Below are 27,420 nucleotides of genomic sequence, written 5' to 3' on the forward strand. Positions count from 1 at the left end.
AGTATGCACTATGTAGTAACAATATACGACAATCGATTAGTTTTCTCTGTTGGCAACGCTGTAGAAATGTTGACATTTTCCTTCACTAGTTTTTAAAGTTTTTTCCTTATCTAGTTGTAGAAAAATTGAATTTTTCCTCTAATTAAGTAAAAAACGTTTCCGTTTCGTCTCGTGCTGTAGTTGTCCTTCTTGAAATTCGATGGTTGGAGGATAACGTGGGACCACTACCACTCTATTGTAAGTTAAACTTTTTTCTTTTTTTCCTTATACAATATTGTAAAAGTAATTTATCTACAACCAAAGTAAATTTTAAGTTTTATTTTCAAATATTGTTTTATAAGGATTTACTGTGAAATCTAAATAATAGAACAAATTGATACCTACTGTCGTACAACTTTATCTTTTGTTTTCAATTTATATTGATATTTATTGTTATATTATAATATTTTACTTTTTACTGACTTATTGATCATCCTCAAAGTAAATAAAAAGATCTGAATTATTATTTTTCACATTATAACCCCGATTTATAAATTCTGTGTTTGAATACCTAATATATAATATTCATATTAATTGTAAGTTTAAAATTAATAATGTTTTCTCTATTGATAATTACACTAAGGCAGCTATTATTAAAATCAAAGTATTTCAGCTAAAAAAGTATACAAATGTATTACATAGTATTCTACTAAGATTATAATATTATACAATATTAATATTAATATTCAAATTTTTTTCATATTAGTCAATTGTCAAGAAAGTCAGAAACAATATAATATTTTTGTCATAATTTAACTAAGAACTATATTGAGTTATAAGCAAATTAAAATAGAGTCAATGATTTTAATACTCTAAAATACAAAACAATTTTTAAATTAATGAAATATATTTATATTTTAAATTAGTTTACTTATATAAATATAACTAATATAAATTAATCTAAGAATTTTTCATTTTAGTTTTAAATTTACATAAAGTATATTTAGGTTTTAAGTAGTTATAATGCTAAATTGTGGCTATAGCATGTTAATTAACGCATCTTTATTTTTATTAATTCATTTATATATTTCATATTGTAGTATAATAGTCATTGAAAATATTAGTTTAAAATTTAAATCTAGATTTTTTGTTTACGATTTTATTTATGATAAAGAATAAAAGATCTTTAGTTATATAATTTTTATATAAAAATTGTATTATACATTTTTTGAATTAAAATTGTATTAAGTTAGGAAAACCTATAGATTATTTGTTATAATTATATTTTAAAAAAAACACACAAATGGATGAATGACCTCATTAAATGACTTATTAGTTAAACAATAATCAGTTATTTTTAATTTTTTATAAGGCATACTTCATAAAAAAAAATATATTTAACAATTGTTCTTTTAAAATTGTCAACTAATGATTTTAATGGTTTTTTTTTCATATTTTAGGTATAATATATTAATATTATGATGATTTATTAAAAACCAACAAATTCTATTAATGAATATTTAATTTAAGTATAAATTAGTTCTTTTGAAAAATATAATGTATACTTGTTATAATTGTTGTTGTTATTTTCTTTCTCTAGAAAGTAAATACTTTATGCTATTATGAGTTCTTTAGACATTAAAATAATAAAAAAAATCGGAAACATTTTTATAATAATAATAAACATTTATTGGATATTATACAACTTATTTGTATTATAAGTAGTTTATACACATTTATTTATTATTTGTAATAGTGTATACCGTTAAACAAAATTGTTATTTTTATGTATAACAATAAACTCAAGAGCTCAAAATATACATATGGTAGTAAAAATAAAATAATTTATTCAGTCTTGTGCCTATTTTACTAAACTATAGTAATAAGTAATAAAATCTTAGGTTTCAGTTATTACATCTTATAGGTTATCATCATAGTTCATTTTGCTTGCAATTATTTGATATCTTGTAACATCTTCATGATGTTTTATATTTCTGCAGATAATATGTATTAACTATATGTAAATAATTAAAATTGTAAATATGCATATGAGAACTATTAGCCACAATGTCCTAATTAACAATCTTGATTTAATACAAGATGAGAGTTATATTTAATTTAATAAGTTAAATATATATACAAATAATGTAAACTTTTAAATTATTTTTATTTTATCATTTTTAGAAATGACTCACTGGTAGCTTCATTTATTATTCACAACTTGAAATTACTTTCACTATCATTTAAACTTAAATTTTGAGAATCTTTAAATTAAATCATTTTAACATTTTAAAACTGATTATATCTTTTTTTAAATTAGAATAATAATAAAAAATGTTTTTATCTAACTTGTATTAAACATTTAATAATATTTGTTATGTTGGTCCAATATATTGACTAATAGCATCTGTTGTTATTTTATCTTATTTAACTTTAATTTTATGCCGTGACACAGCCAACATGTATGCATGTCTTATCCATCTTTTATTTAAAAATAGCTTTTGTTAAATAGTATTGTCTAATACATTTTGGCCATATCCATAGTTTTTCCTTGTATCTTCGAGAAAACCTTTTTCACAGAACCTTCTTTTTGGATTCATTAATTATCAAGTATATTTAATTAAATTTATTATATACAATAAGTCATAAGATATAATATTACAATAGTTTGATGTTTCAAACAATTTACAGTATATTTAATTTATACTTTTGTCTGTGTTTATTTAACAATTTTAACATTTAGTTAAGGGGCTTAATAATGTTATCTAATTTTTTTCTTTAATTCTTTAGTATGTAAGTCTGACTATGAGATGACATTTTATCATTATTATTTATATTTGATTAAGTATAAAATATTTATTTAAATTGTATAATTGTTTCAATTAACATGTATACTTATTTCAATATCTTAATATTTCCAATCTCTTTTAAAAACATTTAAATTTTTTTTAAACCATTCTTTTATTAAATTGATGTTAAAATTATTAATATTTACTTAATTTTTATGATAATTGTGTGTACCATTTGTGAATACAACTATTTAATAAAACAAGATATACATTTAACATTATGATTTTTTGTTTTTAGGTTATACAATTATTCATTTCATGAAAATAATATGATAGAATAATTTAACTAACTTATATTATTTAAGTTTTATAACAAAAATGAAGAGGCAGTTTTTTAAGGTTAAGCAATTTGCTGACCAGACATTCTCTAGGTATGATGTTTTTAATTTTTTTATTGTTATAAATATTTAAATAACATTTTTACTTAATTTTTATTTAAAGGTCAGGTAAAACTGAAGCACTTTCTGATACATTACAAACAGCAGAAAAACGAGTTGAATTTATAAAAAATGCTTGTCAAAATACTACAAAAAAATTATTAGCTACATTAATATCACCTGGACTTGGCCATGATGCTCCTGCACGTGAAAAACGACTTGTAAGTAATATTAATTTTTCTTTTATATCAATAATTCATTTTTAATATTTTAGAAAAAAATGCCTGACTATTTGCTAGCAATGGCAATGCTTGATAATGGTTCTAACGAAGAAGATAATTTATTAAGGTAAAATATTATATTTTTATAGTTTGTAATAAAGCTACTTATACATTAAGAAACATGAATGAATATGGAAAATCTTTTTCTATTGAGTAAAATATTTAATTTTTTTATTATGGTAAAATAAAAAAATAATTACCTTTAGATTTAATAATTTAAATTCATAGTTAGTTTTTGTATAGTGGCTTAATTTAATTTAACTTAAATTTCAAATATATGTATTAATTAAGTTTAAATTTAAATTGTATTTAAAATGTTTATTATTTTTTAGACAAGTTTTAGTGGAATGTAGCAAAGTACAAATATGTTTAGCTAATGCAGGTGTAGATTATGAATCACGTATTGAACAAACAGTACTTAGTAAGCTACAGCAAATACTGGATGTAGATGTACCAAATATTATAAAGCAAAAACGATTACTTACTAAGTTGGTGCTTGATATGGATTTAGCTCGAGCAAAGTAATATTTCATTATATTTAACTATAAATTATATATTATTTTATTTGTTTTATTCACAACATTATAATATAAACAATAGTTTATTGAAAGTCCATAGTCCTGCATTAATATTTAAATTCAATAGGGTATTTATTTAATAAATGTAATAAGTAGCTTAAAGAATTGAGTTTTTTATTAATAAATAATATATATTTAATACTATTATATAAATATATTATTTTATAATCATTGTATTATTTACCTACCTTAATTTTCTTTTTTTCTTTAGTATTATAAGTAATAACTATTATTATTTTTTTTTCTCTAAGATATCAAGGAGTCTTAAAAAACTCTAATTCTGGAAGTTCTCATACAAATAAAGTAGATGCAGTTAAAGAAGAATTAGAAGATATAGAATTGAAAGTTGAACAATGTAAAGTATGTATATGCAATATTTGATATTAATTATTCCTTTTAAATAAATATATTGTTTATTTTTTTTTTTTACTTTCACTAAGGACTCTCTAGCATCTGAAATATTTCAGTTAATATCACGAGAAGCAGAACTTTCATCTGTTCTTATAGAATTAATAAAACATCAACGTTCTTACCACCAAACTGCATTAGCTGTTTTGGATGAAATAGTTCCTGAATTAGAAACTGTTATTGGTATGTTGTATAATATTTAAATATTTTCAATATTAATAAATATATTTTATACAGATAGTAACCCTTCAAAGCCAGTTTTTGGTCAAAAACTCGAAGACCATTTAAGAGTTACTAAAAGACGAATAGCCTATCCAATTGAACTATGTATTTGTGCTTTATTGGAAATGGGTGTGGAAGAAGAAGGATTATTTCGTATTGCAGCTGGTGCTTCTAAAGTACGATGCATGAAACTCAGATTAGATTCAAATTGTTTAGATTTAGAATCAGCAGTTGAATATAGAGATCCTCATATAATAGCGGGAGTTTTAAAATCATATTTGAGACAGTTACCCGAACCTCTATTAACTCATCATTTATATGAAGAATGGATGGCTGCAGCTAAGTATGCATTCACTTTGATTTCATTAATAAGTTATTTTATATTATTTTGTTATTATTGGTAATTTTATGATGTATTTTAATTATTTATTAGACTACAAACTAGTGAAAGTAGACTTCAAGCAATCCTAAACGTTGTTCAAAAATTACCTCAATCAAATTTATATAACTTACGATATATAATTAAATTTTTGGCGTTATTGACTAAACATCAAGATGTAAATAAAATGAGTCCACAAAATTTGGCTATAGTTATTGCACCTAACCTTTTATGGACACCTGAAGATAAAAGTGATAATATAGGGTAAGAATTCTTATGCATTTAATTATGGTATAATACCTATTATTCCTTTTTTTTTTTTGTTTTATTAACTAGGTTAAATATGAATGCTGCTGCATGTCATAATATCATTGTAGACTGTCTAATATCCCATTCAGATTGGATTTTTCCTGGGGGTAAAAAATAAAATACTTATAATTATCAACTCATTTTCATAATTAATTAACAAAAATTAATTTAATTTCAGAAGAAGAATTTTATGTTACATTAAAGATATTGGATGTCAATGATTTTAATGGCCATAAAAGATCCAGTAGTGGGGATACACATTTGATATTTACAAACGATGCTTTTGACACAAATTTGAAACGAAGTAGATCTAGTACTAATATTACTGATATTAGGTATTTAATGGTTTTGTGATTAATCTTTATAATATATGTGTTTTATTTAATTATTATAAAACTATTAAAACCAATATTTATTGGATTATTTAAATTAATTAATAAACTATGAAATTTGATTATGATATATTTAGCCCTCCATCAGAGAGCCCAAAACCACATACAAGAGGACGTAAAAGTAAACCAGCTCCTGTTCCACCATCACCAACTATCAAGGCAAATAACATATTTGAAAGTCCTCAAGTCACTACGAAAGACCAAGATAAAGCAAACTGTGATAAACCTCCGCCCGGTTCCTTACTGAAACCTAGTCAAACTACTGAATGTCCTAGGGAAAAGTTACCAGCTGCTGATACAGGTTCTTTAAAACGGCCTGTTAAGCCTGCAGTTGCTCCACGCACAATACTTGAAACGTCTGATGATACGGTTTTCCGTAAACCTGCTATACCTGAACGACCAGCATCTTTACAAAGACCATTAAGTTCTTCGTTTAGGAGTCTTAGAATACTAACAGATGTTTCTAATGATAAAGTAGATGTAATGATAATTTAGTTTCTCTAATTTCACTGTGCATTTTTAAATATTGATTCCATTTTTATCATTATAGTTAGATCAAGGAGGCCCAATGTTAGAAAGAGCACATTTGTACACTGTGTCCAAACAACAAGTTTCATTGATACAAGTTGGTGATCAATGTGATGATAAAGAAATTAACCAAAATCAACATACTGGTGAGGATTAATTATTAATTTATTATTATTGTAATTAATTTTACTTTTAAAGTTCATATTTGATATATGCCTATATGTGATATTTATATTTCAGATGTAATGGATACAAGTTATATAAATCAAGAGAGTCCAAATGAGGATAATGGAGGTTATATAAGTCCAACTTTTTCTAGTCACCGAAATACAACATTAGACATCCAATCTGGTTAGATATTAATAATTATTTAATGATATTTTAATCTGATTTATAATCTGAAATTAATTTTAGGACAATCATCAGCATTAAAAACACCAACTCGAACTCAGCGGCCCATACCTCCACCTCCTCCACCACCAGTTTTTTCTACAAAAAAGGAACCTGAAAGTACAGATTTATAGCATTAAATAAAAGTGATAGAAAGTTAAAATTTGTTTTTATTTCATTATTAATACATTGACCAAAGAAACAGTAAAGGTTTTTTGAGTTGAATTTCACTGACAAAAGAAGCATTTAATAATTTCTATTTTGTGACCTTTGCCTACCATTATTTATTTATTTTTTAATTAATTTATTTATATTTTTGTTAACTTGAAATATTTTCTTTTATTTATACAATTACATATATTATTTAAATTATGTAAATTATTATTGCAACATTTTTTCTTGAAAACAAATTGTTGTTTACCTATTTACAGATTGTAATTTAATAATTTTAGACTTTTTATATACATTAAAGGTACTTGAGTACTTCCTTGTATTTTTTTTTTACTAAACATATATTTTCATTTATTATTATTAAAACTATGAAATACAGGGTAAAATAACTAAAAACTGAAAGTTGAGATAATTTAATGTAGCTATGTTGAATTATAAATATTATTTTTTTATTAATTTTCTATTAGATCAATGTGCACCATATATAAATGTTTATCAAAAGTAATAACCATGTTAAAACTTTTGGTCTATGTATCTTTAAAATAAAAGTTTGATGTTTTAACTATTTATTTTATTTATTAATTAACAATGAGAATAAGCTCTCCAAGAGTATTAATATATAAAAAAAAAGGTCAATTAATACAGAAATTATACGTGGATATAAGATAATTTTAGATTGCATGTACTTTTGAAAGAAATGAAAATAAATTTAACAGAACTTCTGAACAAATAATTAACATTTAAATATTATAATCGTTATTAATAAAAAATTAAATCTTATTAATAGTTAAAACCAGTAGTCCTTTATTAATGGAAAAGTTTCTAAATTTAGAATATTGAGAAGATTCTGATATGTCTATTTTTAAATTATATTAACATTAAGTGAAATCCAGATCATAATATTAGTTGAGTAATTATTTGTAGACAAAATTTTAGATTTTATCACATAATTATGTAATGTTTTTTTAGAGATAAGAAGTATTCTTAAAATCAGTATTTTGATGTATAAAACATTATATTTTAGTTAAAAGAATACCTTTAAAAAGTACTCTTAGATATCTTAGAACTGAAAACCTTTTAATTTCGTCATTTATGAGTATAATTAATACGGATAAAAAATTTTTTGTTTTTGTTTAATGTATAACATGCTTTTCCATACATTAATGTTTAATAATTTACTATTTTTGAGTATTATTATAGTAGTTCACATGTATTACCAATCACCATTACTTTTTTAGGATAAGATTGTTGAAAGTTTCATAGTTTTCATAATAAAATGTATAAAACAATGTTAACTCATGATTTATTCCTTCAAAAGACATATTTTCTATTTTTCTATAGATAAATTAAATTAATGATAATTGAATTTTCAAATATATATGAATTTAATATCCTTTTGAACAATCTCAGAGTTGAACTTTTGACTTACTGCAATAAACAACGAAACATTTTCACTTATATGATAATATGTAGTATGTTCATCAATAAAACATGCTTTTGCACAACCTGCAGATTGAAATATTAGTACTGTGCCTTCGGAACGGCCCTGATAATAATAAGAAAAATATCCTTAGAGAAAACTAATGCCTCTGATGATTTTGCACAACCTGTTAAATAACTGCGCACACCAATGTCGTATTGTATTATTTTTATTTAAACCAGTAAAATTTAAAAGTTGATAGGCTGAAAAATCTCCACCTGATGTCTATTATTCACCAAAATATTAATTACTTTCATAAACAAATTTTGTCAAGATATTTTACATACTTTAGAAGAAAAATATATTTGATGGATTCCAATTTTCTATACATTATATGTTCCTAGTTTCTTATCTATATCCCATTAAATGTAAATATAGTGTCCTTTATGTATAAATTATACATTTCTTTTAAAGACAACATAAAAAATACATTTTTTTCAAATATAAATGGTTAAACTAAATATTTAATATACATTTTATTTTAAAAAAAATTTAATTATTCAACTAAACATATTTTTATATGACCAAATTAATGTTCTCTTTTTAATGGCGGTGAAAGATTTCTTTCTAAGACTGGAGGTTCTTTGTATAAAATTTTCTGATCATCTTTTCTTCTAAGTTTTTCTTCTAAAATACTGGGTTTTGATGGTGTTTCTACATTAGATATTGTACGTTCTATATTGTAACCAATAATACCAGCCACAAAAGCTATTGGGAAAGTAATCATTGGTACATATCTTAATAATATTCTATAGAAAACCATGGTGAATCTGGAAAAAAAATCCAATACAATATATTATAAATACCATTTATTAATATGGTAATTGTATATAATTATAATGTTTGTAATTTTGATGTCCCTAATCTTAGATTATCTTATTTTTGAAAATTTCTTATGCTTCTTATTTTTTCAGAGGTTGTATGCTCGACACTACATTTAAACAATAATTTATTTTAAGAATTCTAACAAGATCAAATTTTTAATCTGTAAGTATGTATGAAACTTGAAAATTATTTTTATTAAAAAAAATGACAAAATACATTATAAAAAAAACCTAATTCATAACTGTAAGTGCAATACCATGTTACTACAAAGTAATTAATTATTTATGAGAGGAGCTAAATATGTTTGAAAATGCCAGAGTTTATCTATATATTTATTCATAAATATAAATGTTGTAGATATGTATTATTTATATCATAATGAAATATGTGATATCACAAAAACTTTAATCTTGGAGAGAAATATATTTTGACCCGAAGTACATAACTTAATTTTAAAAAATATTATCTATTTTGTGGTATCAAAACCTTTTTTTTGAAAAAAAGTGTTAGTTGCGGGGTATTGTAAATTGTAGTTAAAGTCGCATAGTACATTCTTCCTTTATTATGTGAAAACACTTTGTAATATATATACTATAATATATATAATATTTATGTATTGGAGTATATGAATTCTGTTCAAATTCTTAGATAAACTCATTATTTTACAGAGAATCTTACATTTTCTACTTTAAACTTGAAGGTTGTGGTAATCTGTATTTGTGCATTTCAATCTCAGCATCAAAATATGAATTTTTGTGGTAACTGAAATATTGTGGATTCTTGTAGGGACCGTTTTCTGCAGCTTTCCTTACACGTTCTACATAATAAAATCAATATAATAGATAAAATAAACTGTAGGTTATCTATCCATTTAGAGAATATGAGTGTACAGTAACCAAAATCAGTTACTTACAACTGTAAATCTAACTAAGTGGAATAATTAATATTTTTCAAATGAACTATTTAAAAACTTAAGATTCACATTTATATGCCCAAAACAATTATATTCTCTAATGGATAGTATACAGCAGGGATGGCCACTGACCTTAATTTTGGGACCCGCAACTTTATGACGCTAATTCTAAGCAAGACATAGTTAAGAGGATGCTAGCGTAGTATTTGTTATTTCTCTTTAACCAACGCGCAACATAAAAAAATGTACGTTCACAAAAATGATTATAACCATATTAATTTCTCAAATTAGCGTGAAATGACCAATTATAAAATTTAAAGTTAAGAACATTATCTAGAGCATCTCACAAGTGTTTTATTATATTTTTATTTTAAAGTTATGAGTATTTTAAAATTGTAAATTGTTTATATATCTTAAAACTCACAACTCATTTTAAAATAAAAAAAAAACGCTTATGAGATGCCCTAGATAATGTTCTTAACTTTAAATTCTATAATAGGTCATTTAACTCTAATTTGAGAAACTAATATGGTTATAATCATTTTTGTGAATGTAAAATTTGTTATGTTGCGCGTCGGTTAGAGAGAGATAACAAATACTACGCTGGCATCCTTTTGAGATGTTTATAAAATAATTAGAATAGTTAATAATTTTACTCTAAGAGCCGCATGAGACTAACTCAAGTTATGTTTGAGCCTTGTTATGGCCACCTTTGGTATATAGATATTAGTCAATATTTTCAATCAAATAAAATTATTGTCATTGGTTAAATAATTATTTACCTGGTGGCGGGTTAGCAATGATAACCTTGGAACTCAAACCTTTAACATTAGATGTAATGTCTTTTGGTTTTTCAGTTGTGGCTACGTATCTGCGGAACTAAAAATGTATCTTCTTAAAACTGGTATAAACATACAATGATTAATAACATTATAAAATAATTTAAAGCCTAAAAGATTTTACTTTTGACATTGACTTATTAGAGTATCGAAAGAATAAACAAGTAATAAACTAATAACTTTACCTGATGGTTAACCAGACATGATTTTGTTAAAACATTGTTTATCCTCATTATTTTATGTTGAGATGAATTAAATTTTTCAAATATTGTGCCGTATTATGCAATATAATATTGCGTTTTGAGAACAAACCTCGGTATTTTCTTTTGGAATTGGAAGTTGGAACCTTACATTAACATTCGCAACAGTTATCAATTATCACATGTTTTTCTGGGTGAACGGTCACATAGATCCCTCGACAGCTAGATCCCGGTGACTAACTGACGCAAGAGGATCCAATTGACGCGAGATTAAAATGACGCATAAGGATCTAATTGACGGGGGATTAAAATAATCATAAAGATTTTACAAATTAATCAATTATGTAATTAGTATTATTAAATTTTAATTATCAATGTATTTAAATGCTTTTAAGTTATTACATCGTAGTAACACTAGTATAACAGTTGTTATCTAGCATAAACCATATGATTTTTGTTTAATAGACAATTAAAAAATATTTTCTATTATTATAACCTAATGTTTAATAATACACGCATAAATTATTTCATAAATAAAGCTTTCATAATGTTAGGTATCGTTTATACATCTAATAAAAAATTAAAATTTAGTAACTGTTCTCAGTTAAAATAGCCATAACTCATGTTTGGTCACCATCTTATGTTTTTTTTATATTAATCAGAAACCTATATAACTATTAGTACAACTATATATTACTAGCTATAGCTACTATTATATTATTATTATTGCTTAAAAGTTTTAACTTTATTCATATTCTCACTCCCAGTCTCAGAGGTTAATCGTAAGTCCAGTGGCGCCGATCTATATTCCATGTTATGGGAAAAAAATGCTGGTGTTAGATCCACCTACTAAAAAAATGTTTAGTTAGTTACGTTCGAAATTCGAATGGTACTATATTAATTCCTAACTATATACATACAAGATACTGCATAACAAACTATTTTTGATTATCACCCACCCACCCATAAATATTTCTGGGGAATTTTCCTCAGTTCATACCCGTGTTCGGCGCTACTGTTAGTACAAATACCAAATTTGAATATTGACAAAACTGTATATTTTAACGAAAAATAACGATTATATAGGTATAATTATCTATTTTGTTTTCAGTTATTACAAAAATATTATTTAAAGACACCAATTTGTGTATTATTATTTAACACTAACAGAGAAGTGTTCAAAATAATATGTAGATTTTTTTTAAGCTGTTTATGCCATAAATTTATTAACACCTGCAGTGGCGGCTCGTTAGGGGTCTTTGAGATGGCGGACTCACCATAAAAAAAGGTAGTAAAGCAATAAAAAAGTTTGAAGAAAATTGTAGTATCTATAATTTAATATTTTTGTCTATTTGGAAAATAATTATGATGGTTTTCGATATTAATATTGATTATTGATAATATTATAATATTTTTACATTAATAATGAGTTGACTGGTGTCATTCAATAATAATACGGGCGAAAAATATCGATAACAACAACTAATTACTAATTTATGCGATGCCAATGGCAGAAACTTTGAATGAGTCTAGTCTCAATGTCCTGAACAACATCTATACAATCTACCCCGCCCTCCGCCTTGTCGTGCATATAAAATTTGTATAAGTACACAATTGAGTCTTTCGAACGGCAGACTCCCGAATAAATTTAAATGTCTGGCTAATAATAATATTACAACATAATAATACAGTATATAATCTATGGATATGGATCTATCATATTAATCTATTATCTATGGCAATCATCAATCTTCGTTATTCGTCGGAGACGATTGACGATTGTAATAATTTTAACGGAGAAAAAAATGGACGTACAAATCGTTAAACCGTACTTTAATATATATAATATTTTACACGCATATGCCGTTCTGTTCAGCTTATTTTTATGAAATATCTCAATATCTTCAATTCGAAACGTGGTAAAGACGGACGAGGAAAGGTGTTCCTGGGTCGGCGATGTGGAATTCAAAAACAAAATCGATGTTTACGTGAGTTTGATTTTCTATAATTTTGGAGCTTTAATTTACTTTTTTAGACATAAAATTAATACATACTTATTGCACCGGACAATCTGCTACATGCCGGTTACGTATACGTATGCATATTTTATTCCGGAACGCGCGATGCATAAAATACGTGAAACCAAAAATACATAATCGTCATAACTCATATTAGTATATTACCAGACCCATTGTATATAATAATTTATATTTATATTAATTGTATAAATAGCATTTTTCATTTTTAACTGGCCGAGTACTTGACTAGTATAAGTTTTTTTTATCCCTAACAAAAATAAAAAGTTTTCTGAAAAGACGCATTAATATTTTTTTATAATTGTCTGAATTTTGAATTTTGATGACATTATTAGATATTCATTTCATATTTCTGTGAAAACTATTTCTGCTCAACCGATTTTTGTTTTTTTTTGTAGTAATTTAAAAACGAATAACTGTAGTTATTTGAAAATTTCAACAAATGTTAATGTTTGCATTTCTTATACATATATAATTTTCAAAATATTTTGACTATACACTTATAGGATAAAATAACAATAGCATAATACCATAAATAGATGCATTTATTATATATATATATATTAATATCGCAAATTATCTGAACATATTAACATTAGAACCTATATAAATAGTATGAGTAGGTATGTACCTATTATTCCTAAACAGGATGGTACCGAAACGGTAATGATATAGTCACATGTGTATATAACGAGTCGAATGTGAATAACTACTTGTATTTAGAAATTAATTTTATTGATTTTGTAAGTCCTTCTTTATTATACGTAGATCATAATCTATTAACTATTTAGTATGTAATATTAATTGAATGATTCAACTTTTAAATATTTTTAAAATTATCAATCATTTAGTACAGCCCACCCGTAAACTGCTGTATAGCTACTATAGTAGGTGACTACAATACTATACATGTAAACTAGGTTAAGTATGTCACTATAACGCATTTGTATAATTTGAATTCAATTTTCAATGTATATTGCATTAATACATTGTGTACAATGTAAAATTATGCTGGTCGAAGATGGTCTTATTTGTTGGTGAGAAATTTTACAAAACAACTATTGAAATAATAAAATTATAATTTAAAAAAAAAATTCAGGATTTACAATTATTATGGTTTTACGTATGAAATTAATTAGATACCAAAAGTTTCGTATGCAAGACAGCTGAAATATAAAAATGAATCCTATAATATCACAAAGAGTTCAATAAAAAAAAACATATGATCTATCATATTATTATAATATTTGTCATCCATGGCAAACATCAATCGTCGTCATTTGTAGGAGACGATTAACCATTCTAATATTTTATTAAACAGTCGTCAAACAACAGCCTTCAGTACATGACAAGTGCTCTCATTTTCATAAAAAATTTCAATAATTTCATTCTGAAGCGCAAAGAAGACGAATGAAGAAACAAGAGCTAGCTGTTTCTTCGGTGGCTGATGACACGTTTAAACTTTAATATGCCACAGCTTGATTTCGTCGAAAAGCGTCGAAGGATACTTGCGTAGGTTAATTTTCTTATAATTTTAGGGTAGTAATAAATTTAGTTTTTATACTTTAAATAAATATTTATTGACTTGTACAAGCTGCCACCCCGATTACTTAGACCTATATTTTATTTCCGATAGTCGGCAACCGGCGGGTTATTGTATATTTGTATACGACCCGTTTTAAATTCTTAAACGATGAAATCTTTTTTTTAATATTTTATTATTTTAAAGTTCTAGATAATATTTTTTTCATAGTAAATAATTTAAGAATATAAAATTTTTATTTTTATTTTTGTCTGGTCCGCAAACTGTTTTTAATTTGTGAATACGGCATGAGACTTCTAAAAGGTTAAAGTTAAAAAAAAGCCAAGAATAAAATAAATTCTTCAATTATTCCTTGGATCCTGGACGTAGCACAATGAATGTATATTGATTTTAAAATTTTCTTTCTGTTATGAATTCTTGTAGCAAATATGATATATTTAGTACTTTGGGTGGTTAATAGTAAAATAACATAAACAATTTTAGATCTTGTCATAATATCGGAAAAACTGGAATCATTACGCTATATACTTGTATAATTTCGAAAAATTAATTCATTTAATAAGTTTTAATTCAAAAATTCTAATCATAGAATGTTGAAAATTTTACCAACTGTCTACATTATTATTTCCTATACATTTTATAGTTATAAAAAATTTTTAACAATTTTAAATAATTAATTTTTTTTTAAGCCGATATAAATAATTGATATCAAATATGATTTAAAATTTAATACAATGTTCCTCATCAGTCACTAAATTACTGCAATAAAAAATGTATAGTCACGATATTATATTTTTATAAACGTTTAAAATCAAAATTTTGTCTAAATCTATACAATTTTCAAATTATTTTTTCATCAGATATTTATATAATATTGTTTTTTTATATACAAATTTGATATAGTAATTCTCATTAGTTCTTTTAAATATAACAAATATAAAAGGTTTACTGGAAAGTCACATTATTTTTTACGACTGAAGTTCAATATTTTATGACTTATTGTATTAATTTTTCATCCCCAAAAAAAACTATTTCTTGTAAAACGATTTTTATATTGTGTTATAGACTATAATATTATACATATTTTAAAAACAAATAATCTTATACACCGATAACTTAAAGTCTTAATTAATTTTTTATGAGAGTATTTCTTATTTATGTTATTATTTTAAAAATATTTCAAACTATATATATATATAAACAATGTTCTTTATTTTTAATATTACAAATTTTTAAAATTTTTAAAATGTTCAAATTATTTTTTTCTTTATTATTCATATAAATATTTTCTTTTTATATCTACAATTTTAAAATGTTCTATAGGAATTCTCCTTAGTTTTTTTAATGCAAAAACAAAAATAAAATACTCACTGAAAACTTATATTATGACTCTTTGAAGTTCAATATTATATAATTTATATATAAATTAATAAAATATGTGTCTACATCTATTACATCATCCGGGTAGCAGATTTTTCATAAAAATGAATATATTTTATTTTAAGTTTAAAAAGTAAATTGATTAACTAAAGCATTGACTAGTGACTAGGTACTTTTTGTTACAAGAAACCACAATAAACGAAATATATGAATTTTTTCTATTATGATAGGTGTCTTCAGACACAATATCTACACACAGAGGTAATTGCATCTAATGTAATATAGATAAGTAAGATTAAGTTAAAACACTGCGCGTGATTAGAATCAAAATAATGCTGAAATAATAACTTAGAAACATAACGATATTGATCATAATCTTTTTTTTAAATACTTAAAAATATAACTATTTTTATTTAGTTCACTATTTTCATAGATTAAATAAAATAATTTGTTATCATCTTTATTAGAATAAAATATTAATACTTTGCAATATCTATAAAGATTTGGTCTAGTTTATATGTTTCAATTTTACGTATGTCAAAGAGCTAAAATATAATAATAAATCCTATAAAATCACAAAGAGTACTATAAAAAAAAAAAAATTATAATATTTATCATCCGACATCCATGGCAAACGACAATCGTTGTAATTTGTAGAAAACGATTAACAATTCCAATAATTTTATTGGACAGTCGTCAAACAACAGCCTTCAGTACATGTCAAGTGCTCTTATTTTCATAAAAAATTTCAATGATTTCAATATTTCATTCCGAAGCGTAAAGAAGACAAATGAAGAAATAAACTAGATATTTATTCGGTGACGGTGCACGTTTGAACTTTAATATGACACAGCTTGATTTTGCCGAAAAGCGTCGAAGGATACTTACGTAGGTTAATTTTCCTATAATTTTAGGGTAGTAATAAATTTAATTTTTATACTTTAAATAATTATTTATTGACTTGTACAAGCTGCCACCCCGATTACTTAGAACTATATTTTATTTCCGATAGCTGGCAACCGGTGAGTTATTGTATAGTGTACACGACCCGTTTTAAATTCTTAAACGATGAAATCTTTTTTTTAATATTTTATTATTTTAAAGTTCTAGATAATATTTTTTTCATAGTAAATAATTTAAGAATATAAAATTTTTATTTTTATTTTTGTCTGGTCCGCAAGCTGTTTTTAATTTAAGTTAAAAAATAGCCAAGAATAAAATTAATTCGTCAATTATACCTTGGATCTTGGACGTTGGAATCTATATTAATTTAAAAATTATTTAGTTTTTTTTTTATCTGTTTAATTCTTGTAGCAAATATGATATATTTAGTACTTTGGGTGGTTAATAGTAAAATAACATAAACAATTTTAGATCTTGTCATAATATCGGAAAAACTGAAATCATTACGCTATATACTTGTATAATTTCGACAAAATTAATTCATTTAATAAGTTTTAATTCAAAAATTCTAATCATAGAATGTTGAAAATTTTACCAACTGTCTACATTATTATTTCCTATACATTGTATAATTATAAAAAAATTTTAACAATTTTAAATAATTAATTTTTTTTTAAGCCGATATAAATAATTGATATCAAATATGATTTAAAATTTAATATAATGTTCCTCATCAGTCACTAAATTACTGCAATAAAAAATGTATAGTCACGATATTATATTTTTATAAACGTTTAAAATCAAAATTTTGTCTAAATCTATACAATTTTCAAATTATTTTTTCATTAGATATTTATATAATATTGTCTTTTTATATACAAATTTAATATACTAATTCTCATAAGTTTTTTTTAACCTAAAACAAAAATAATATGTTTACTGGAAAGTCACATTATTTTTTATGACTATTTGAAGTTCAGTATTATACCTATAACTTATTAAATGTTTATTATACACCCACCCTAAAAATAAATATATAAATAATTTTTATATTTATATTATTTTATGTTATAGTTCAAAAACGAATAATCTTAGATACTTAAAACTTAAATTAAATTCTTATGAGAGTATTTCTTACAAATAGTATTTTTTCAAAATATTTTGAAATTATGTATATTTACGATATTTTGTTATTATTTAAAACATTATTTGTAGGGACATAAAAGTTTTTTGTAGATGTTATACTATACATACACAATGACATTTTTGACATACGTAGATTTATCTTAAGATATTATTTATTCAAATTATTTTACGAAAGGGTTGTACTTATTAACTCAAAAGTATATAACAAGAATATAATACGGTATAAATTATATTTATTATTTATACAATATTATAATAATAATTATGATAAATGCAATGTTTTCGGAAAAAATGTAGCTTGTCAAAATTAACACACAAAAAAAATTAAATACTTAGCAATATCAATCAACATATAATATTATAACTTATAAGTCCTACTCATAATACATCAAAATTATACTTATTAATGAAGGTTGACTTGACTGTTTCTTTCAAATTCAAATTTCACACACTAATTACAGTAATAAACTTAATCACTAATGTATAAAGCAACACTGTAATAATTACTTCTTTATCTTTAATTTAATGTAATTTTTGATTATTTTGTAAAATGGTACTGAAAATTTAATTCCTCAAAGCATTGACTAGGTACTATTTGTTACATGAAACCATAATAAAGAAAATGTATGAATTTGTTTCTATTATGATAGGTGTCTTCAGATATATATATGTAAGTTTACATGTAAGAATATGTAAGATTAAGTTAAAGCACTGTGTGATTAAAACCAAAAGTATGCAGAAATAATAACTCGGAAACATAACGATATTAATCATAATTCTTTTTGTTTAGTTTACTATTTTTATAGATTAAATTAAATGATTTGTAATCATTTTCATTAGAATAAAATATTAATACTTTGCAATATCTATAATAAGATTTGGTCTATAGTTTAAATGTTTCAATTTTACGTTCATATGTCAAACAGCTAAAATAGAAAAAAAGATCGTATAATATCACAAAGAGTTCTATAAAAAAAAAACCATAGATTTATCATATTATAATATTCGTCATCTGTGGTATACGGCAATCGATGACATTCGTCGAAGACGATTAACAATTCTATAATATAGTCTTAATGAACAGTACTGAAGTACATGACAAGTACTCTCATTTTAATTTCGTGCTGTTTATTTTCATAAAAATGAATTTTTATTCTCATTTAGAATCACGATTGAAGATTGATATGAAGAAAATTTGCAGTTTCTTCGGCGGCGGTGCACTACTACGTATAGTCTGAAGATTGACACAACTCGGTTTCACGGGAACAGTCGACGCTTAAGTAAGTTTTTTTTTATTTTCTTTTTTGGGATTAAAATTATTTTTTAAACTTAAAATAAAATATACAAATTTATATGAACAATCCGCGCTAGTCGGACGATGTAGTTGATGTAGACGCATATTTTATTCTCCAGGGTCCAATGAAAAAATAGTACACAATGCCTACTTATTTTACTCATTAGTTATAGTAGAAAAAAATTGTGAGAAATAACAACCATGTATTATTTGTATTATTCGCGATTATATTATATTAGAATAGTAGTAGAATAGTACACCTTAGATCCTGGACGTGGACGTAGCGAAAAATGTATAATGATCTTACAATTATGTAGTTTATTTTTTGTTTGTCATGAATTCTTGTAGCAAATATGGATCTATTTGGTACTTTGGGTGGTAAATAGTAAAATAAAACAAAAAATTTCAGATCTTGCCATAATATCGGAAAAACAAAAAAAGTGAAATAATTACGCTATAACCCGGAGGACGATTGGCAGTATTATTAAGAAGCTCATCTGAATAACACAAATAAGTGTCGCAAGGCTGTGTTTGTTTAATAATATAATTTTTTGAACAGTAGTACAGTATATTATGGATATTTACTTAAATTATATTTAATTTTTATGGTTTTTTTTTCAGATAATATACTGTACTACGGTTTTAGGTGTTCTTTTTATTTTAATAATACGTTGATAAATTACCAATTTTTTCAATTTTTTTTTCTTATCACAAAGCTAGTTCGTCTTTGTGTTGTTTAAATTTATATTTTTTTATAGTTATTGTGCTGTTTAACTTTCTTATAAAAGAGAGTGAGGAGTTAAAAAGGTGGCCACCGAACAGAAAGTTAAACTGCAATATACTATAATCTTTTTAGTTCTTGTTTACATTTTTAACTGATAAATTATGAATATAAAATTTCAAATTAATTTAAATTCAAAAATAAAAGAACACCAACATAGATTTCTTAAACATTAAAATTTTACTATAAATTTAAATTACATTTAATCAGCACATTAGTTGAAGTTTTATAGGAACCGAACATTTGGCTGGATCATGGACTACTCACAGACGGAGAATTGGTCATTGAGCTGAAGGAAAATGTGTCGGCACTCGGCTCATCTTAATATCAACTGTCCAAAGGATTGGTTTGTAATATAATATAATTTTTAGAATCGTAGTAGGTTTAGTATACTTTATATAAATATATAATATTTATTAGTGAAGAAGAAGAAGTTGTCACAAAGCTGATGGGAAATGTGTCGGCACTCGGCTTCGTTTCACCCGGAGGAAGATTAGCAGCATCAATAAGAAGCTCATCTTAATATCAACTGCCTAAAGGATTGGTTTGTAATATAATATAATTTTTAGAATCGTAGTAGGTTTAGTATACTTTATATAAATATATAATATTTATTAGTGAAGAAGAAGAAGTTGTCACAAAGCTGATGGGAAATGTGTCGGCACTCGGCTTCGTTTCAACCCGGAGGAAGATTTGCAGCATCAAAAAGAAATTCAACTGATAATCAACTGTCGAAAGGGTTTGTTTGTAATATATTATTATTTTTAGAATCGTAGTAGGTATAGGTATACTTTATATACATATATAATATTTATCAGTGAAGAAGTTGTCACAAAGCTGATGGGAAATGTGTCGGCACTCGGCTTCGTTTCAACCCGGAGGAAGATTGGCAGCATCAATAAGAAGCTCATCTTAATTTAGTTGTCCCCCCTTTACGCATTAGCGCTCATCTCTCATCCACTCATCCAACACATTCACTATCGCCGGCCGGCAACACACATATATTATACACATTACCCGTTTTATATTATATAATTTACCTACATAGTTTAAGTTATTGTATATTTTTTTTTTATTATTTGAATGCATTCATATGATCAGTTGTGTATTTAGGAATTTTAGGATAAGGGCAACACATATTTTGCCGCATTCTCCCCATTAAAAAAAAAATTAAAAAACTTCTACGCCGCGCAATAGTGGTCAAACTGTTAATACCATAGAATACCATGTTATATAAATGCTATAGTATTTTATACCTCTATGGCACACATGTGTTGTGAAAATTATTAATGATTGACGTTACTGCGCCAGTACGAAATAAAAATTTACCGCCCCTCTAAATCTTTGAAATTTTGCCGTTCTGGACAACTGAACCCAAAACCCCTACCTAAATACGCACCTGCATATGATGCGTTCTCGCTTAGGATGTGGATTAGGCCTACTGGGGACACCACAATAAAAAAACGCGCCTCGTGTAATACCTCAAAAAGTTATTAAACAATACGGACAATGTTATTGTACGTCGTTTAATAATAAAGGTGGTGTGGAAAATTACCTAACACTGTTATTCTTATCTTATAGTTACCTTGCATACATTTTTTTTTTATTAAATACCAATTAAATAATTATTTATATTAAGAAACGAGAAATATTAAAAACTTATAAATAAGTCCAATATAAATTTAACATTAAAGGAATAAGTGGTCATACAATGCTTGTAAATAAGTATAGTCACCCTGTTAGGTCAATGGTTAGGTTTTAATGTATTTACCTATTATAATATATAGGTATTTGAGCAAGTTCTTTTAAAAATTATATATAAGTTCTACATCAACATAATCGATAATTCATATATCGTGTATATTAGAATATAATGAAACATTACTTCTTATTTAAAACATCGAATCTAATATCATAATTAATGGAATTAGAGATTTTACGAACGCCATGTAACTTACTTATACTTCATACTATTTCATAATATTTTTAAAATTTAAATTGTTATTTAAGTATTTTTTTTAGACAAGTTTTTTAAATTACCGCTGATTTCTGGGTACCTAAATGACGTGGAAGATTATAGTTAATATGGAATCTAAATTTTCTTTGAGGTTCTAAATGTCCAATGGGATCCAGTTGATGTACGTGGATCTACTTGTCGCGGGATCTAGGTGATACGTAACCGTTTTTTAGTATCTCTATACCATAAAGTAGCCTTACCAGTGAGTTACTATGGTCTTTGATTAGAAAATTACTCTATAGCTGATAACAAAGAAAAATACCATATTTATTATCAAAATCAAACATATGGCGAGCCCAATGATACCATAATATTAGTAAATAGTAATTTTATTGTTTTCCTATAATAATTAATAAATTTATAGTTAAAATATTATATAAATATATTTTAATATTATAGTAAAATATTGTTATAAATACAAAACAGAATAGAATAAATTAAATTTATTATGCGGAAGTAGGGAAGTATTCCCAAATATTTTAATTGCTCTTAGATTATACTTAACTATCCTGGTGGCTAATTGTTCGACCGAAAGAGCATATTCCAAGTTGACAAGAATAAAAAATAAATATAGAATAAGCCGGACTCAAGAAAATTTAACATAATTTATGTTATTGTACTTAGAAAATGATATTTTGCAATTGAATGATTTAAATAATGAAACTATACAACAATTTTCAAATTTTAATAAAAAAAGCAAGAAAAAAAATTTAAGTCTTAAGTTTTTAGTAATAAATACACTATACAGCGTTTTTATACATATATATATTAATATGTGTATAGGTATAAGAAATTATTACATAATTATTATTTTATATAGCCTTATATATATTTTTTTTTGTATTGTACAAAATTATACAACAGTCTTTAAAATGAAGTGATACAATTTTTTTGACGTTAAAGTTTTAATGGAACCCACTAAGTTTATGGTGTCTTGGGGCACAATCGATCCTTAATCTGTGCTGCCTCTCAGCATTTATACTGTTTTTTTGAAGAGTTATCAAAATAGTCAAAAGACGATTGATTAACGGAAATATTTCTTCGTCACATTTTGCTAGTATTTCCATTTTCCACGACATATTGAATTTACTGAAATGTTTTCAAAATGTTCACGGTTCTATTTATGTTTCTATAATCTAAACTCGAAACGTAACAAAGTAAATACCATGTTTTTAGTATTTGAAAGCAGGCCCATAGCCATACCAAATTTTCAGGTGGGGCAAAGAAAATTTTTTTGGTGGGGATTATATATAGTCTTTCTAACATTTTTAATATTTTTAGGGGGTAACGCCCCCTCCACCCCATGGCTACGGGCCTGTTTAAAAGAACTAAAGAAGTGATTGAAAATTGTCTGCTAATGCTTTAATGATATAATGTTTGATTTATTTAATGAATATGATGTTGTATTTTTATTTATAAACTTGTCAGGAATTATAGGTATATAATATAATATACTATATAATATCATCATATATGTAATAATTTAATTTTTTTTTAATGTTAACTTATTTATCTATAAGCATAATCAATATACTTACTGTAAAGCTAAAATTTATTATTTTAATAGTTGAAATAACAAAAGTTTAATAATATTTCAAATTCAAATAAAGATAATAATAACGAAATTAATAGATTTGTATTACTTATAGATATGTTGGTATACTCGTAACTTTAATGAAAACTTCTAAAATACACTACAACATACAAGAATTATATAAAAACGCAAATAAAATAATACAAATAATATAGTAAATTTAGTACAACATAATTAAAATATTTTAAATTTTCTGGCTTTTTTAGAAGCAAACTCTTCGATGACTGAAGTGTAGTCCATTTTAGATGCAAGTTCTCGTTCAATTGAAAGTTTATAACACAATTAACACAGTATTAATCAACTCGCATCTAATAACAGATATTAATGTATTAAAATTTTGGCTAAGATTTTCAAATTCAAATTTTGCGCCCTCGTCCCTACTCGATATTTTGCACCCTTGGCAGGCGCCCACCTTGCCAGGCCCTAGGCCCGGCCCTGCCTACCCTGTTTGCCTGTTTTAATAAAATAGTCTTCTGTTCAAGTCGTATATGGGGGGGCTTGGTGTGACAGTCACTCACCAGTGCCTTAAAATGGTTAAATACGGCCATAATAATTAAGGGGCATTGCTTACATACGACATACCCCACATTTGTACCCACGCACATTTAAAAACTACATCGATTTCAGTATTATTTATATTAATTAAATAACTTTATCCTTATTGGTAAATTAACATTAACGATTAGGATAAACGATTGTTAACGATTATTATAACGAACTTGAATTTTAATCTAAACTACAAGTAAAATAATTATAGTTGGTATCTATATTGTAAATTATATAGATTTTCGAGATTCAGTAAGAACTATTTATTTGATGACCTATCTTGTGCTATTTTTTGAATCACAGTAAAAAACTAAAATCTTTATTTTACGCAAGAATATCTCAAGGTTTTAAAACATTTTTCATAGTGTTGTGAAATATAATGTAATACTATAACAGAAAAATATTTAAAAAAAATTAACAAAATAAATAATAAAAAAATTCGAATACCATTGAATACAATTTATCAATAAACATAATATGAAATGTACATTAAACAATAAACGTTTAATATTTGTAAATTAAAAAATAGTTATAACTATAGCTATGGTCAATCAAATTTGGCTAATTTTTGTTTCCAAAATATTTTATTGTTATTTTTTTTTTTTATTAAATTTACTTATTAGTTATTATTAAATTTCTTTAATTCAATTAATTCTAATTTTCGTGTTCAATTTGGTGTTTAAAATGTTGTTTTTACTTTTAACGTTAAATTTAAAACGGAAAATCAAATATTTGAAAGAACAATTATAACAATAAAAATTAGAATTTTATAACGTTTAAATAATACCATAAAATGTAAAAATTATTTATATTTTTATAATTTAAGCCCTGGAATTTAAAATGTCTATGTTTTCAAAATCTGGGATTCGATAAAAAAAAAAAAAAAAAAAAATATAAATAGCTTTTAAACAGATTTAATCGCTCTGCTATGTGCCTACTGTAGTACTGTAGTAGGTGTTAAGTAGGTATATATTTATAATCATTATAATAATCGGAGTAATAACGGATTTATTAAATTTGAATTCAATACTTCAATAGATAATAATTAATGATTCTCTGTGGAAACAGTCTAAATTTTTGGTATAGCTTATTATACTTTTTAAAAAGTACTTCGTACAAAAAAATAAACACATCATTGTAAAATCAAAATTTTCATCGAACTAAAAACATGTATTTGATTCAATGGATATTTATTTATTTTTCGTTTTTATTATCGTAACGCCATATAATAATCATCATCATTATTCCACTTTTTTTCATTTTATATTTGCCGTAACTTCCTATACATTTAGTATATTCTTTGACGATGACGATATTCAAGCTTGGAGCCGTAAAGCAATTTTTGAGTACCTTTGTTCCTTGTTATTGAATATAAGAACTTTTAAAAATATGAAACACCTGTAAGCCGGTTTATGTGTGTTATGTATTTACATAGGTAATAGTTTCCCAAATATAATAAATTTCCATAATTTTTGGGTACCATATACTAAACTGCTACACATTGATGTAGGATTATCTTCGGATGACTGGATTATTATTATATATGGTTCACTATGGTTGAAACGACGATCGTGACCATCAATAACACAATGAATTCTCACCTGCAATTTTGCACTTTTATATTACATTATTACCATTATTAACAATTTCCGATATTTTACAAAATACATATTATACAGTTCTCCGAAAACCTTTGCCGCAGTCGCGTACTCACGTGATTCGTTATTGTCCGGAAGAGATTTGCAATTCATATTTGAATTTTATTACAAGACACCCGCTACTTCTCTACAGATCCTTTATGGAACCAATATTCTATAACAGATGTTGTATACAAATATACGCGATGGAGTCTGGAGAAGAGTTTCAATAATAAAATACATAATCACTCTAAAAATGGGGTGGCCTATATACTTTATACACGTTACTGTAGTACCTAAATAGGTATTATTATATACCCACTATAATACGTCTATACCCTCACATCAGTGATGATCCTTTTTATTGCGCATGTTGCATTCGGATTTCTACTGATTTCACGTGGGTCGATGTTTGAGACTTAGGTTAAGGAAGCTAATAATAATTATTAGATATACCTAAAAAATTAAAAAATGATTTCAAATTGGCTTTTACTCTTATTATAGTTATGAAAATATTGAACATATTATACAATAATGTTAGATTTATTTGTATAATATGGTATAGGGTTTGGTTATAGACGAGATTATGAAAAGCGTTTCTTTTTTTAATATTATGCTATATTGTTATAATACATTTTCAGGGCAATATTTTATAAATATATATTTCTTCTCCTTTTGACAGACTTGCACGGGGCAGTCTGTGAATCCCACCAGTATTACCATACATTCCCAAATATATTACGCCCGTTTTTTACTGATAAATATAATTAATTGTAATTATTTAATTATTACTGGAATTATACTACTCAAATAATATTGTTAAACTTTTGTTAAACTAATGTCATATTAGGTAATTATTAATAAGTATATTGGTATATAGAAATAGCTTGGTATAATTTAGAATGATTTTTTTTCGTGGTCACATTTCCACAGTATTACAGTAATTAAACTGTGAAGTTAACCTTTTTTTCACGCTAATACATTTTTTAAAGTGATGTGTTGTTTTGTTTTTAAGTTCGGTACATTTCAAAAGTTGATATTTTGTTAAGCACATATCACATAAACGTAGGTATACCTAACTATACTTTATGCATACATTTTAATATCAAAAGTATAATAATTTTATTGATGTTGATTATTATTACTAACGTTGATTATAGAATTATAGAATTTTATAATCAATGCTACTAACATAAAACATAATACATAATATTATATCATATTGTTCAAATAATAATTTTATAGCTTATAAGCCGTTCAGCCGTATAACTATGATTTGCTCATATAGTTGTTATAAACTATATAATGAATAAGGAATATTGTTTCTTAAGGCAATGCACATAGATTATTATTATATTGTGATATTGTGTTATTGTGTGATACTGTGTTATTTATATAAGGATTTGATAAATGAAAATAAGAT

The 27,420-nt window shown here is 24.9% G+C and overlaps 2 protein-coding genes and 2 long non-coding RNA genes across 4 annotated transcripts; 3 read left to right on the plus strand and 1 right to left on the minus strand.

The window, feature by feature from the left end:
- The first annotated feature begins 85 nt into the window (after positions 1-85).
- LOC132922060 (rho GTPase-activating protein 17-like) lies at positions 86-7,428 on the plus strand. The gene is made up of 15 exons (XM_060985375.1): positions 86-237; positions 3,067-3,199; positions 3,270-3,426; positions 3,480-3,553; positions 3,819-4,007; positions 4,316-4,424; positions 4,505-4,655; positions 4,710-5,037; positions 5,128-5,337; positions 5,410-5,489; positions 5,561-5,717; positions 5,852-6,254; positions 6,325-6,448; positions 6,543-6,653; positions 6,717-7,428. Exons 2-15 carry the CDS (start codon positions 3,147-3,149, stop codon positions 6,824-6,826), a joined length of 2,256 nt encoding a protein of 751 aa, XP_060841358.1. The 5' UTR covers positions 86-237; positions 3,067-3,146; the 3' UTR covers positions 6,827-7,428.
- A 1,522-nt stretch (positions 7,429-8,950) lies between these two features.
- Positions 8,951-11,289, minus strand: LOC132922063 (NADH dehydrogenase [ubiquinone] flavoprotein 3, mitochondrial). The gene is made up of 4 exons (XM_060985378.1): positions 11,106-11,289; positions 10,864-10,960; positions 9,847-9,985; positions 8,951-9,113 (listed from the first exon to the last, which is right to left on the minus strand). Exons 1-3 carry the CDS (start codon positions 11,151-11,153, stop codon positions 9,852-9,854), a joined length of 279 nt encoding a protein of 92 aa, XP_060841361.1. The 5' UTR covers positions 11,154-11,289; the 3' UTR covers positions 8,951-9,113; positions 9,847-9,851.
- Positions 11,290-19,102: 7,813 nt separating this feature from the next.
- LOC132923405 (uncharacterized) lies at positions 19,103-19,933 on the plus strand. Its single transcript, XR_009661170.1, has 3 exons — positions 19,103-19,230; positions 19,293-19,408; positions 19,832-19,933. It is a non-coding gene; the product is annotated as an uncharacterized LOC132923405 (long non-coding RNA).
- Positions 19,934-20,238: 305 nt separating this feature from the next.
- On the plus strand, positions 20,239-21,680 carry LOC132922478 (uncharacterized). The gene is made up of 4 exons (XR_009661021.1): positions 20,239-20,549; positions 20,624-20,747; positions 20,822-20,942; positions 21,022-21,680. It is a non-coding gene; the product is annotated as an uncharacterized LOC132922478 (long non-coding RNA).
- The last annotated feature ends 5,740 nt before the right edge of the window (positions 21,681-27,420 follow it).

The sequence above is a fragment of the Rhopalosiphum padi genome, chromosome 2 (genome assembly GCF_020882245.1).
Source record: "Rhopalosiphum padi isolate XX-2018 chromosome 2, ASM2088224v1, whole genome shotgun sequence".
In the NCBI taxonomy this organism is placed as follows: Eukaryota; Metazoa; Arthropoda; class Insecta; order Hemiptera; family Aphididae; genus Rhopalosiphum; species Rhopalosiphum padi.

Bases quoted from the DNA above. Each gene is read 5' to 3' on its own strand.
- LOC132922063 (XM_060985378.1), bottom strand. From the start codon at position 11,153: ATGAGGATAAACAATGTTTTAACAAAATCATGTCTGGTTAACCATCAG. The intron at 10,961-11,105 runs GTAAAGTTATTA...ATACATTTTTAG, and splicing joins CATGTCTGGTTAACCATCAG to TTCCGCAGATACGTAGCCAC. The intron at 9,986-10,863 runs GTAAATAATTAT...TTTATTATGTAG, and splicing joins CATTGCTAACCCGCCACCAG to AACGTGTAAGGAAAGCTGCA.
- LOC132922060 (XM_060985375.1), top strand. From the start codon at position 3,147: ATGAAGAGGCAGTTTTTTAAGGTTAAGCAATTTGCTGACCAGACATTC. The intron at 4,008-4,315 runs GTAATATTTCAT...TTTTTCTCTAAG, and splicing joins ATGGATTTAGCTCGAGCAAA to ATATCAAGGAGTCTTAAAAA. The intron at 5,490-5,560 runs GTAAAAAATAAA...ATTTAATTTCAG, and splicing joins AGATTGGATTTTTCCTGGGG to AAGAAGAATTTTATGTTACA.